Genomic DNA, 13862 nt, shown 5'->3' on the forward strand with positions numbered 1-13862 from the left:
ATGTTCAATCTATCAATTATTATTTTTGGGCAGGTGAACTTGGAGCAATCGGCCATGGAAGAGATTCTGAAATTCGGCGAATTCAGTTCCTTGCTGAATAAATCTCATTCTGCCAATTCGTCAGACAAAAGCGAGGAATTTGCTGGCACAGATAACCAAAGAAAACTTGATGATCAGAAGGAGGACACTATGGAACAGAGAGACGAAGAAAAGGAAAAGGACGGAGATACAGATATGGATGTGGACAAGAATAAGGACAGTTACGGTTGTCAAGTCGGAAACGGTAAAGAAGACAATGTTTAAGATACTTCTTTCGATCTTTGTCGAAACTTTCACAAGGAATATTTTTCCATGAGTAAGAGGAAGCACCTAATCTATACTTATTGTTATATAAAGTGTTGGAAACTGTCGAACTTTTTTCAATCGATATCGCTATCGGGAGATACATTTTTCAAATTTTTTCTTCTTCATACTAAACGCAAGGTGTTGTACAATTGCCCGGTTGCAGTGATATTCTTTGAAACTGTAACTTGATTCAGACTCAGTGAATATTTTATAGTTATTTAAGATTGAACGATCAGTTAGTCATTTAATATCAGAAACTTGAATTCCTTTCGGTATAAATTTGTACTTTCAGAACAGTATAAAAGACTATCAAATGATTTTTATATTTGTAAAAGGATTATCTGTAGCTAGAAATATTTTTGCTATCGATAATGCTAATTGAAAATGTACTGTTTCGGAATTAAGTACATATTAAATACTATAAACACAAAAGCATAGGATCATTTTTGGATGAAACGAAAATCGTTATTACAACACATGCTCTTTTATTAGGTGCAATTTATATCAATTTTAAAATTAAATTTTAGTGGCATATTATTTCTTCATACGAAGCCTCACTTTAAAATCGATTATTATTACACTTGTTGCTATATTACAAAATCATTTTTCATTTTAATTACAGTTTACTTTACATGCAATTTCCCCCTTGTAAAGTCGCGTGACATGAGAAATTTGGCGGGACGCTCGGGAATACTCCTATAAATAAATGCTGTTTTGTTTTTGTTCTTATTTGTTATTAACTTGCTACTGCTTCGTGGTCAAAGACAAGATACTGTATATTTATACATTGACCATGTTCGAAGAAGAAAAAGAAGTTAACTATATGTAATAGTTGGTGATGATGAGAATTTTATATTTCATATTACGAGTACGCTCTGTATTGTGAAATACACACTTCCATCTAATTGGCTGCATCACACAGTCGAGAACTGCGTCTATTATCTTTTATTCCGGCGAACAACTCTTTTTTGTACAAAATGATTCCTAATTATAGTCTTAAACATGGTTAATATATAAATATACAGAGGGATAGGACAAACGAGAAGATACAACGATGAGCACAAATACATACATGACTGATCACACAAACATGGAGCATAGTTTAGTAGGCTCGCATGTCAACCTTGACGAGACGCAATGTTCACTCTCTGTAAGGTCTCATTACGCGTGTGTGAGAGAGCTTGGTCAAGCAAACGATAGAACGAGACAAGCTACGTTTCATGTCTAAGTGGACAGTGTCACCTATGGGTTGGCTTCCTTCCTGTCTCCCACTTATCGTTGTTCCTCTTTCTCAAAGACTACAAATGAAAAATTGAGGATCTAGCAGCTAAAAAGATGCAGTTCTATTTTTGTCTACTTCGAATAAATTAGAAAAAGGTGTCTGACTAACAACTCTGACTTGACATGAAAAATATGTACAGTGAACATTAAGATAATTGCAACACTCAACCAGAACAGAAGGTTGCAATTATGAAGAGGTAAAATCGAATTCACCTCCAGAAACGAAGATTTTAGCATGACGGACATAGGAAAAAATAAAGCGAGTGAAGGAAAAAGAAGAACTGAGGCTCTTCGTTTGGCAAAATTAGAGACTCGCGATGAGCTTGAGACCTTTAACTGAAAAATCAAACTCCTTTATTTTTGACTTTTGATGAATTTGGTGACTTTTACTGTCGCGTTTGTTATGTTTTTCTGACTGAAATAACACCAATCACGATCATTGAATTACGATCATAATTGCTTGTATAATAAGCGATTGAAGTTTCGGATATAGAAATGGACTGAGAATAGAAAAGAAAAAACACTGAAATCGTCGAGTTCGACAATAGTCGAATCATGTTACACCCTTCAACCGCAATCGGTCGTCGAACGCTACGGTGTGTTAGAAGGAACCTGATGGGGATGTGATGGGGATGACGACGTTGCAATTATGAAGAGGTCCTCGAGGTTGTAATTTCCAATGTACACTGTGTATTTTTGGGAGAGTGGGGACAAAAGTAACAACAAGTATTTACAAAGTAACACACTCTCTCTTGCCTTCCATATGCGTTTCTCAGACATGTGTTTTACATGGTTATGTTAATATAATGGTTAATTTATTTCAATACTTGACGTTGATCAGTAACACGGAATATCTAGTGCAATCAAGTCGAATCTAATTTTGATCCTTTCGATAAGTTTCTCCTTTTTTGGCTTTTATTAAATATTCATAGTCAGGCTATAAATATTGAATCATTTATTTGCTAGAGTGTTTTTAGGTGATGCCTTTATAAGTTCTTTTTGAATTCAGTAAGTCTTGTGTGGATTGCCGATTATAATGCTTCTATTCTGAAAATTATGGTTTATAAATTAAGATTTAACCTCTTGCGCTGAAATTTAATCTAAAAATTTGACAAAATCTTGCGCGAAGAACTTTTTTTTACTTATTTTACTCGGGCATGTACACTAATTTTATTTATTAATAATTTTGTATAGAGTAAAACATTTCAAAACAATCTAGTATGCCTAATGGAACTAAACTATCGATGTTTATAAGATGTCATTGGCAATTTTGAAACAAAAATATTTCCACAGGCGTGGTACGATTTTCCAGCGCAAGAGGTTAAAATATGAGACAAAAGTAATAAACTATACATGCCATAATTGTGGTTCGAAGTAGTTATAATTTACTACTTATCACTAAACCAAATATACAATATCGGACAAATATGCCCTAGTAGCACAAAAGTATTGGTTCAAGATCTTTTTCAAATATTTGAAAAATATTTTTTAAGCCACACTTTTTAATATTAATAAAATATTAGTCCTAAATATTGTACATATGTACTGATAGCATTTCTCGAGCTTTGTTTAGCCATTGTACATTCAAACGTAACTTATCATGTAACAAAATTCTAATAACTACATGAAAGAATAAGAAATGATTGTAATAATTATTTGGATGTATTCGCAGGTGCATCGCATGTGGAGCATATTACAGATACTTTAAATTTAATATTATTGTGGAATAATTCACGTTTTAAAATATTATCTAATTCATACGTAAAGTTATTTAAATAATCAACTAAGGAATCTGGTTTTCCATCGTCGTAATAAATTGCTGTCGGAAAGGCAGATACAATACAATTCTTTAATACTAATTTGCATAAAACTGCTTGTTCGAATTTTTTGAAACTGTAATACCGTCAATATTAGAAATTAATCGAATTGTAGAAGTTTCTTCGAGTTCAAGGAATATACCTGTTTCGCAACAAGTTTAATAGATGCTCTTTTATACCAAAATATGTGAATTGAGCTGTGTTTTTCTTTTTACTTAAAAAGGAAACAATATTTGATGATCGCTCAGTTTTCAATAAAGTGCGAGCATCATGTGGAATCTTGTATTCTAGATAAATTTCCTTCAAACCCTTTAATAAATTACACAATTGAGTATGATTAACGTTATTTTCTAGAAACCATACTTCTAAAAGGTTGAGCAATTTTAAATTTGCAAAAGCAGTATATTTGTTATCTACAATAGCATTATTCTCTTCTGCCCTTCGTTTATCTCTAATTTCAACATGATGTGATTAATTAATATTGAGATAGGGAACGGGATTAATAATATTTGTTTGAGAAATAATTGGCGTAATTCTCGATACCTCAATTCTGTTGACACACCGATTCTGAATATTCGAAGCCATCTGTTTTTTTATAAATTTATATTTTTTATAACGTTTCTCGGACATTTTTCAGTCTAATGTACATAACATACAATGTATGTGAGACAACATTACAATATGCAAATACGATATACAAGCTAGTATTACATAATCGAGCTGTCACGTATACGTAACGTACGGCGAGAAGAGTAAACACTAATAAAACACTGATTGAAGATGTATAAAGATCGCTCGATATGTTTTCTGAGACTGAGCGTAATATTCTCTACTCAACTGCTCCTTTTCGCGACCATATACGTTCATTTATTTATTATCGACTCTTATTTTTTCGGTAACCATGCAGGTCAATGCTTCAAAGAGGGACATAGACCAGCTTTTGGACGACACGACACATCGATGCAACGCGCAAAAGTATCTTTTCTTAATACAGAAAACACAAAAATAATTTAAAAGTTGAAAAAGAATATTTTATTTACAATATTAAATTAATATCTATTTTATATCTTGGAAAATATATTTCCCCGTCATATGAAATAAATAAATAGTTGATAAATATTTGAAAAAAATATTTCTTTCTAAATATAAAATAAATATTTGATATATATTAAAATATTAAAAAGAGATTCAATGTCTTGTTAATATTAGACACATGTGTATTCAACATTTTGTGCTACTAGGGTGCTTCCTACCTTTTGTTACTTAAAATACGTTTCAAATATGTTTTTATCATTACTTCGGATGTATTTGTTTAAATATTTTTCATTCTGCTTCTTATAATAACAAATTTTGTTTTGTGTCGGAAGAAGTGTTTTTACTTAATTTTCATTGAAATAATTGTTACTTTCATTTTTACGGTGTGCTACTTTCGTTCTGCCCCTGCAAGATGAAAGTAACAGTGTCTACGGAAAACCGCTATAACTCTTTGATTATTTATCACAAGAGGCTAAATTAGTAGTCAAATGACAGACCAATAAACACATTACTGAAAGCGTAATTTTCGTTTTTATGCCTTTGAAAGATAATTGGCAATTAGACCAAATGTAAAAACTGTTACTTTTGTATATACCCACTTTTCCCTAGGTATTACTTCCATCGAAGTGTAGAAAAAACGGTTGCTTTTCGTTAACTTTGTATCATAAAGTATACGACTGATCGATTTGCTGTTGTTTAGGTCGATTTGCTCTTGTGGTACTCTCATGGTACTTTTCTTGAACGAAACGTAACAAGAGCAAGTTCAAAAAGTGCAGCAAATCGTGCATGTATTACCGGATTTGTGTCAAATAAAATCCAGACGATGTAAATCCTTTTAATCCCTTAATGGACAAATTTTCTCAGTGTGCAACGTTATATACGAACTTCAAGTCAACCACTACTCTGATTTCTATTTGATTATCCATATAAAATTGTTACAATTCAATTTTTCCCAACAAAAGCTTTTCATTTATATAGAATAAATAGGTTATAATCTTAAATTTTTAAATAAATTAGTAAAATTTAATACGGTTCTTCGTAAATCTGGGCTCGTATACGTCACAGACATGGCCATTAAATGGTTCAGCATATTACATGTCATAATGGATAAATTTTTTAAAATCTATCCCTCTTGCTATAAAGTCCTCAATCATATTTTGATAAAACACGACGTTGCATGGGGAACATTTTACCGATAGAAGTTTGTATCATAAAATTTTCTTAAACGAAAATGATAAAACGTGTTACCTGCTAAATATGATCTAGTTTGATTTTTACATCACTTCGTTGATTGGATATTTCCATTCAAGAATTATTTATAATTTTTAATTTGAATCAATATGAATTAATAGGTGAGTGAAGTGATAGAAGTATACAAATTCAGAATGCTACTATAAATATTTCCAAGAATAAAATACGGGTAGAAATAATAAATTAATTAATTTGCTCGAGAATATAGTCTCAAGTTTGAATGTTCTCGTTCGCATTTTTTAACTTAAGGTTTCACAAATGAATTATTACGTGTATTTCAAGCCATGCCACGGCTCGCGTCTTATCATGTATTGCGAAAGGTCTTTTTCTTCAAACATTGAATTTTACACGGCTAATTCGCGTACTTTAGTAGTACATGTATTACGTGAGACTTGTTACTCTGATATCGAGTATCCTCACGAATTAAAATCTAGAATATTCATTGGAACCACTGATTAAATGTTCACAGAAATCCCATTAGTATACGTACTTACGTCGTACGTAGATACATACAGTGTTGTTCACGACGTTTAAAGAATTTGAAATGGAAGTGAACATTACAAATGATCGAAGGAAGATACATTTTTGTACATTTTAGTGTATTGATCATGAATTTTTGAAATGATCCTGATATTTACATTGTATTGTAATAATTTAGTCATACACAACTGGTAACCAAAGGAACAGTGAGTTTGTACTGTTAAAATTTACGATAGCAGAGATACTGGATTCAAGGATGGGACACGAACCGCTGTGAGACGTTTGGAGTGAACAACTCAGAACTTAGGAAGTTCCAAAACGTCTTGCACAGCGTTTGTGTTAAAAATTTAATAAATTCTTGTAAGTGTTCTAAATTTCGACAGTCTTGGGTGTCTGAACATTTTGAACTTACAACTAGTCTAAGACATAATTTTCCTCGGAAGATGTATGCTTCAACATGTTTAGTTTAAAAAGAATGACAGACGTTTGACTTTGTTACATTAAATTCTTCAGCATTGTAATGACATTCGTAAGCAGTGTCAAAAGTTATCGGATGTCTATAAGTTCTAAGATAATTAGTCCTTTGAGACTATCAATTATTTCGAACTATTAACGACTTTTACACTTCCTTCAGTCCAGGAACAGTATTAAAGGGATGATAAATTTGAATGTTGATAACTTCTTTAGAATGTGAAATCTCATTATTGCTACAGTGTTTCGACCCTTAATTCGACTCTCCAGTTTTACATCATGTGTCTTTTCGATCTCATAAAAGAATATGGAATAACTTAGAAATGATATTTATGAAATTATTGTATAACCACTCTGATGTTTATTTATTTATTGAGATACAAGACATTTTTGTTGTAAACTCAACATAAATTCGTTCGACAGAGTACCTGAAGCACCCGCGTTATTATATATAACAATTAATTAATGATGGGTGAAGACAGGCCATATAGGAAAATAACGAGTCCAAGACGACTGTTTAGATACTGATAAATTGAATTCTGCGACGATTCACTGTCGCACGAAAGATATTTATATCGGATGATAAGATTAGGAGAAAGAACTTTGCGTTGGAAACTCGACCAAATTACTTTAGCTTGAAGACTGTGGTATGGTTTGCATTGTGAAACACTTCGACTGACCAAAGCTTAAATTATAAAATTCTCCCACGTATAATTACGTGAAATTAATATAGGATAGAATATTAATAGAAATTTATGTTCTGTTGATGATTGTGTAAGTTGGTACAACCAATATTGTTTTAATCGACAGGTTACCCGATTCAATGCTTTATATAAGTTTATTTATGTAATTTTACAATGCTGTGTTTTACTTGTATTATCTAACTATCAAAGCGTTTGTGCCTCTAACAAACGAATTTGAATGTAGGCCTACGAAACATTCGACATATATGTTCATATAACTTTGAATGTTCAGTCATTTCATGGGACAAGTAGCGCAGCCACATTTTTTCTTCTTGTGTTTTCTACCACTCCTGCCAGAGGATTTCATCAAACAAACAGACTGCAGTAGTAAAAATTGTATGCCTGTTGGATGAAAGAATTGTTTTCACTGTTTATGAATAAAGTGAGAGGATCTTGTTATTTTTATTTAGGTAACACATTAACATGGAAGCAGATATTTTGTTTCATTCGTAAAGTACAGAAGTTTAATACGAAATATCGACCAGAGAAAGTGTTTGATTATTTCCAAGCGTTGAAAGGACTTTTTTGTTCAAAAGAGCAAAAATACATTTTATTACTATTTCTTTTAAATAGAATCTACTCTCCTACCGTATTTCTTTCATATATTTGTAACTGCACTTTCTTTTATGCATATGTATTTGCACAGAGTGATGAAACAATAAGATTTAATTTTGTGGATTTACAGTACTAAACGAGAAGAATGAGAAATATTTAATTAACGCAGTTCCCAAAACCAATGTAATACAAAAAATTTAATTTTATACCTTTAACGGATGCTTAATGTATTGTTCTTCCATTTCAATATAAGACTGATAATTGCAAATCATAGAGTGATGTGCGTTCTAAATATTTTCTGTTTTTCTTATTATAATAGAAGCATTTTTATTTCACTGTCGTAAGTTCACAAGATTATTTGTCGTTCATAAGGAGACAAAAATTTCTAAATTTTTGAAAAGAAGAAATACAACTGATTACAGGACCTATGTTCATTCAATATTTTTTACTCCTCTCGGTAAAAAGTATGAGTGTCTAAAAGCTTTCAAGAGGTCATACTGAAGCTGATATTATACGATCTTTACCGAAAGTATATGTTCGCTGATTTTTATGGAACTTTGGTACAAATTCAGTTTTACAAGGCTTTTTCAGGTTTTCAAAGGCCAATTTTTTATAAAATGTAAATTAATTTAACTAACTATAATGTGATGGAAGTTTAACTATAATAATATTTTTTTTAAGAAAAATTAAATTTTCTTGTTATTTGCGTGTTATATTTGAATATGTACATAGTTTTCTATATACGCATTTATATAGGTATGTATATGGAAATGAACTAACATTTCACCAAAATATTATTAATAGCGGAGCATTTTTTAAATGTATTATTTCAACAGTTCAAAATACACTTGCAGTGCAGAATTATTTATTAAAAATATATTACAGTTTTTCCATTTCATCAATCAAATATTCTTCTTATTTCTAGTTTTCAACAGCTGTTTCCATCGTTTCAGTGTCTAAAACCTGACAAAAAAGAATACGTTAAGGATTTCTGTAAGAACTTTTCCTACCAAAATCTACTATAAAACTCAGCGGATATCAGTTTGGTATGTTATTTTGTTTGATCGAAAACTTCGTGGTCAGGGGTAGTAGATGTACAAAGGGTAAAATCGTCATAACGCTAAAACTAATTCGAAGTCACATTAGATTTATGTATTTGTTATTATAAGAAAAGTGCACCTAGATGTACGACAGTGCAAACTATACCTACGTAGAAGAGGTTCCAGTATTTCTTGGAGCCGAGAAAAAGAAATGTAGCTTCGAATATTTTGTTATACACGCGATTGAAATACGTCAAGTACAAATGTCCAAATATTTAGAGTTACGTGTGCGTAAGTGTGCATGTCTGCCATATATAAAAAAAATGAACGAAACGAAATACGCGTGTATCGCATTCAATGGTTGACGTCCATGTGAACGAATGTTGTTGATCCGTTTCCTCTCTTTTATACGAATGTCACAGCTTCTTGAACGATGTTTGTTTAACTAACGCTCCTAATGTAATTTGTTCTTGTGATTTCATAGGTAACAGTCCAGTTACACGCGTCCTCAATTACACCAACGAGATGGTTGTATACTTAAAATATGGAGTAATGTGTTTCAATCTTATATTCAAGTTCGTTCGCCTTGTTCTCATATCCTTAATCCCTTGCCTTATAACAACGTGTCAGACTCGTGGTGATGACTTTAAAGAGGATTTAACAAGGGTAAATATTACTCAATCCTTTTAAATTTGTCTCTTTTTTCAAGAAATTGTTACTGGCGAAGTAGTTGTATCGATCATAGTTGAAAAATAAATCGTGGGGCAAGGGGTTAAAAGTAATATCCATTGTTGTTTCCGTTTATTTAATTTCTAGTCTTTTTTCTATTAAATGAACAAGTACGTTTTCAATATACCTTTTGAATTAATGAACGTTGAAAAATCGTTTAGTCCATGTTTTAAGTATAAACTTTGGTGAACCAAATTGAAAATATTGTAAGAATCGATTCTTCAACAATGGCGGCTTTTAAGTTTGTTATATCGAAGTACAATATTGGAAACATTTATTGCTTCGCTGTCATATTTTATTTCGTTCAAGACAACGAGCTATACATTTCTGCAACGTACGTCTGTTTTAATGAATATTAGTCAACTAAGAATATAGAAGTTTTAAATGACGACGTATTTAATATTCGAGCGATGCAATAAATGTTCCCAGCACTGTAAACGTATTACTACGATTTTGTTCATGAGCTGATTTTGTTCAAATTTTAAAGTAATTTAGTCGTATATTTCGTAGCACGCAGCAGTGCCATTCAAATAGTGTTTTTCTGTAATATCGGTTGTTGTTGTTGTTGTACAAACTATATTTTGTTTCGTTGAGTTCTTGTTGCTCGACCTGTCAGCGTTACATTGTGAACTTCTGCGATGGCGACGTGCAATTATTTCAGTGATACGACAATTTTCGTCTGTCACTACGAGCTGCGAGTGAATTTTGTGCAATCCATTGGGGCGTCCAACGATTGGACGCCCGTGAGTCTTCATATCCCTCATAGTGTACATTGTGTAGCCTGTGTAAATAAATTGTAAAGTCAATGTTCTTTTTAATTGATTCCTCTTCTTGTTATCCTTTGCAATACAGTTGTATTCAGCTGTTGCATTTTCAGTTTCACAACGTACGAAATATTAAAAAACAACGAATGTAGGTATAAATTTTTACTTTCTTTACTAAAATAGTTTCCTTCCTTACTAAACTCATTGTATTTTATGTTCAACTACAAATTTTGAACATATTAACGTCTTACCTATATATTAGTAGTTTTTTAATATCTAAAATCATAGAATGGTAAAATTTTTCTTCCTCTACATCTTGCAAAGTAGAATATTTTTGGAATATTTGAAATATTTTACATTTAATAAAGTGTAATATAACAAATAAAAAATTGTTGACCTACTTATAAAAAATTTCCAAACATTAACCTCCAAGTATCATACAATTTTGACATCTCAATTCATTGAACTCTTCTTAAAAATATTTAAACCCTATTTTTCTTTAACAAAATCAAAGTTATACTTTGATCAAATCGTCATTTTCCCATTCTTCAAAATAATGAAAATCAAAGTATAGAATCAATAATTTAATGTCACTACAAAATGAAATTGACGATCATAAAGCTATAAAGATTCATTATTAGCTTACAGGATGAATATTAAATTAATATTACCTTAACATTATTATTTCAGGAACTAAGGTGAAACAAGGATAGACAGAAAATGACAAATTTGTTGGTCCTTTGGACACCAAGAATATTGGTAAGGTGTTATTCTATAGATCCTATAGACTTTTGAATGCATACTCATTTATTCCAAATGAAATGGGAAAGATATAAAAAAAACAGTTGAAGGCTGAAAAAAACGCTAATAGAAATTGGTGATTGTTAATTTTAAATGATTGTCAGTTTATGGAAAATGCATGAAACGTAAAACTTCAAAGCTATTTTATAGGTAAAAGTTGATAGTTATATCGCTATGAGAAAACATTTCATAGACTTTTATTTCACAATGTCAAAAACGATAAATTACGACGATAATTATAGTGACATTTATAGTCCATTTATACAAGGAAATCATAATAAAACAAAATATTATACATTAAACATAAAGAATAATTATTAGTAACAAACATTCTGTTTGTTATTTTAAACCAGTAATTTATAAACATAGGATTTCTCTTAGTTTTCGAGATATTTCCGTATATTGATATCACTACAAAGAATTCTGTGTCTATTGTAACGTATATTGGTTATCAATCATTTTACTTATAAAGTAATACCAGCCTCACCAATAGCAGTTTTATCTATCTAAATCAAACTCATTTCCTATGCATAGTAAGGAACTGATTATTGTAGATACAGTTAGAAAAAAGTAAACAATAACATGAATAAAGAATCGAATCTGGCACTTTGTTTATGGCCACCGCGTCGTAAGACAGGTGTATGCTAATACATACTATGTCTTTACCCGATGCAAAAGTAGATTTAGTCGAGTAGCTCAACTGTTCGCTGGCTAAACCAAAATTAAATTAAAACGAAGAAAGAAGTGTCTTTTATACGCGTCAGAATAGTTTCAAAACTGATGTTATTTGTTTCGAAAACAAAAATTTTTTTCTTAACCACGTACCAAAAACGTCAAAATTTTTACATCAGCCCAATATTAACCACTTATCAGCTAAATCGGGCAACTCCACAAAATATAAAGTAAAGAAAAGTGATTCGACAGTACACATTGACATTGAAATTTTATTTTTAAATGAGAAATCAAATAAACATTATATATTATCATAGGCTTAACGTTAATCTGTCGAACATGTAAATGTATAAATAAATTAATATATGTTCCAAGTGTAGGAGATAGAAAAACATTAAGTCGACTTTCCCAAAAACAGAAACGTGCGTTGTAAGAAGGTCGTCTACCAACCGAGTGCGAAATAATAAGTGAGATACGAAAATCGGTATTGTTACGTGAAGTGTCGTAAAATAAATCGTATTTCAAAATGCTTCAAAGAAAACGCTCCTCGCCACATCCTAAACTCTAGATCCCACACAAATAACTTTATCACTGCAACTTTTCCATGGCTAATGGAATTTCAGTTATTTTACAGTACTAAACCAAATAATAAAGAAATTTATTTTAAATATAAGAAGTTAAGACTCAATTTTCATTACAGTGTCATCAGCAATTTTTTACAAATATGTCGACAACATACCTTCTCTCCACACATAAGGAGTGACTGTATACAGATGTATCCCGCTGAGGAAACATTCACGTGATATGTCCACAGATACTGCTAAGACAATTTACTAAATGTCCCTTCCAAACAAATTGTAAAGTGCATTGGAGATATTAAAAAACAAAACAAAAATATCTATTTCTACATACACCTAACCCTTGATTTACGCGGAAATCCGTTCCACGTGGATTTGTTTTGCGCGATTTTCATTCGCGCAAACAAAGTCTGTCAGTACAAAAGAAAAAATATTCGAAATAAAAACCAATACATACAAGTTTTTAAGGTCTCCATACGTGCTGAAATATGCGGCGATGCAGACATCGTTACAATCGATGGAATTGAGCTTTTTTCAATTTTCTATGTAATTTTGAGTGTAACATGAGTCATGAAACTTTGGAAGACTTAAATCCATCACTTGTAGCAATGCCTGCATCGCCGCAGGTTTAATGCGTGTAGGGACCTTTAGAGATATATATTTATTTCAAATAACTTCAAAATAATATTTTTTTTAATATGTTAATATAATTTTCTATTATTATAGAAAATTAAAAAGTACAGGGAAAAAGGGAATTGGCCGCACGCTCCACCTAAATTCTTCCAAGAAACATAGTAGCCAAGCCTCCGTGTCCGCGGGATTCGGCAAATAAAAACTTCTAGCAAAGTATATTTTCTGGCCGCGCAAATTAAGATCGCGCGTAAAAGCTACGCGTAAATCAGGGGTGGCCAACCTTTTGCATACCTTACGCCAATCTTTGTTCACAGATGAGTTCAGATGCGCCATACAACGGAAGCACCTGTTCGACCTTCTTACGATCACGGTTGGAGTAGGAAAATAGGGATAGATGTAGGATCTGCCTCGCTTAGGGGAGAAAAAGAAATAACTAAATCTCGCACAATTAAATTAATTAATTTACATGAGTTCAAAAGACACACGTTTATTGAAACATTTAAAAAGAATAAGTAGTAGACGCAAGGATGCAATGCGCTACTTGCAATCATCCAATGAACCATGGTTTGGCAACCCCTAGTGTAAACAGTGTTTTAATTTAGCGGGTAAAACAGAAGCTCGCGTTAGACAAGTCCGCGTAAATCAAAGGTCAGGTGTATTAAAAAAT

At 31.6% G+C, this 13862-nt stretch overlaps 1 protein-coding gene across 2 annotated transcripts in view; it reads left to right on the plus strand.

The window, feature by feature from the left end:
- Window positions 1-12283, plus strand: part of LOC116426285 (uncharacterized) — a 68560-nt gene extending 56277 nt beyond the window's left edge. The window contains exons 6-7 of one of the 2 annotated variants that reach the window (XM_076372849.1): window positions 34-283; window positions 968-10553. In XM_076372849.1, the coding sequence (XP_076228964.1) occupies window positions 34-283; window positions 968-1047 (330 nt within the window). In that variant the 3' untranslated portion in view covers window positions 1048-10553. Of the gene's footprint in view, window positions 1-33; window positions 284-967; window positions 10554-11201 lie in introns of those variants that run through there. The other variant, XM_031975018.2, reaches the window with a different exon arrangement.
- Window positions 12284-13862: the final 1579 nt, after the last annotated feature.

Source organism: Nomia melanderi, chromosome 12, assembly GCF_051020985.1.
Source record: "Nomia melanderi isolate GNS246 chromosome 12, iyNomMela1, whole genome shotgun sequence".
Lineage (NCBI taxonomy): Eukaryota > Metazoa > Arthropoda > Insecta > Hymenoptera > Halictidae > Nomia > Nomia melanderi.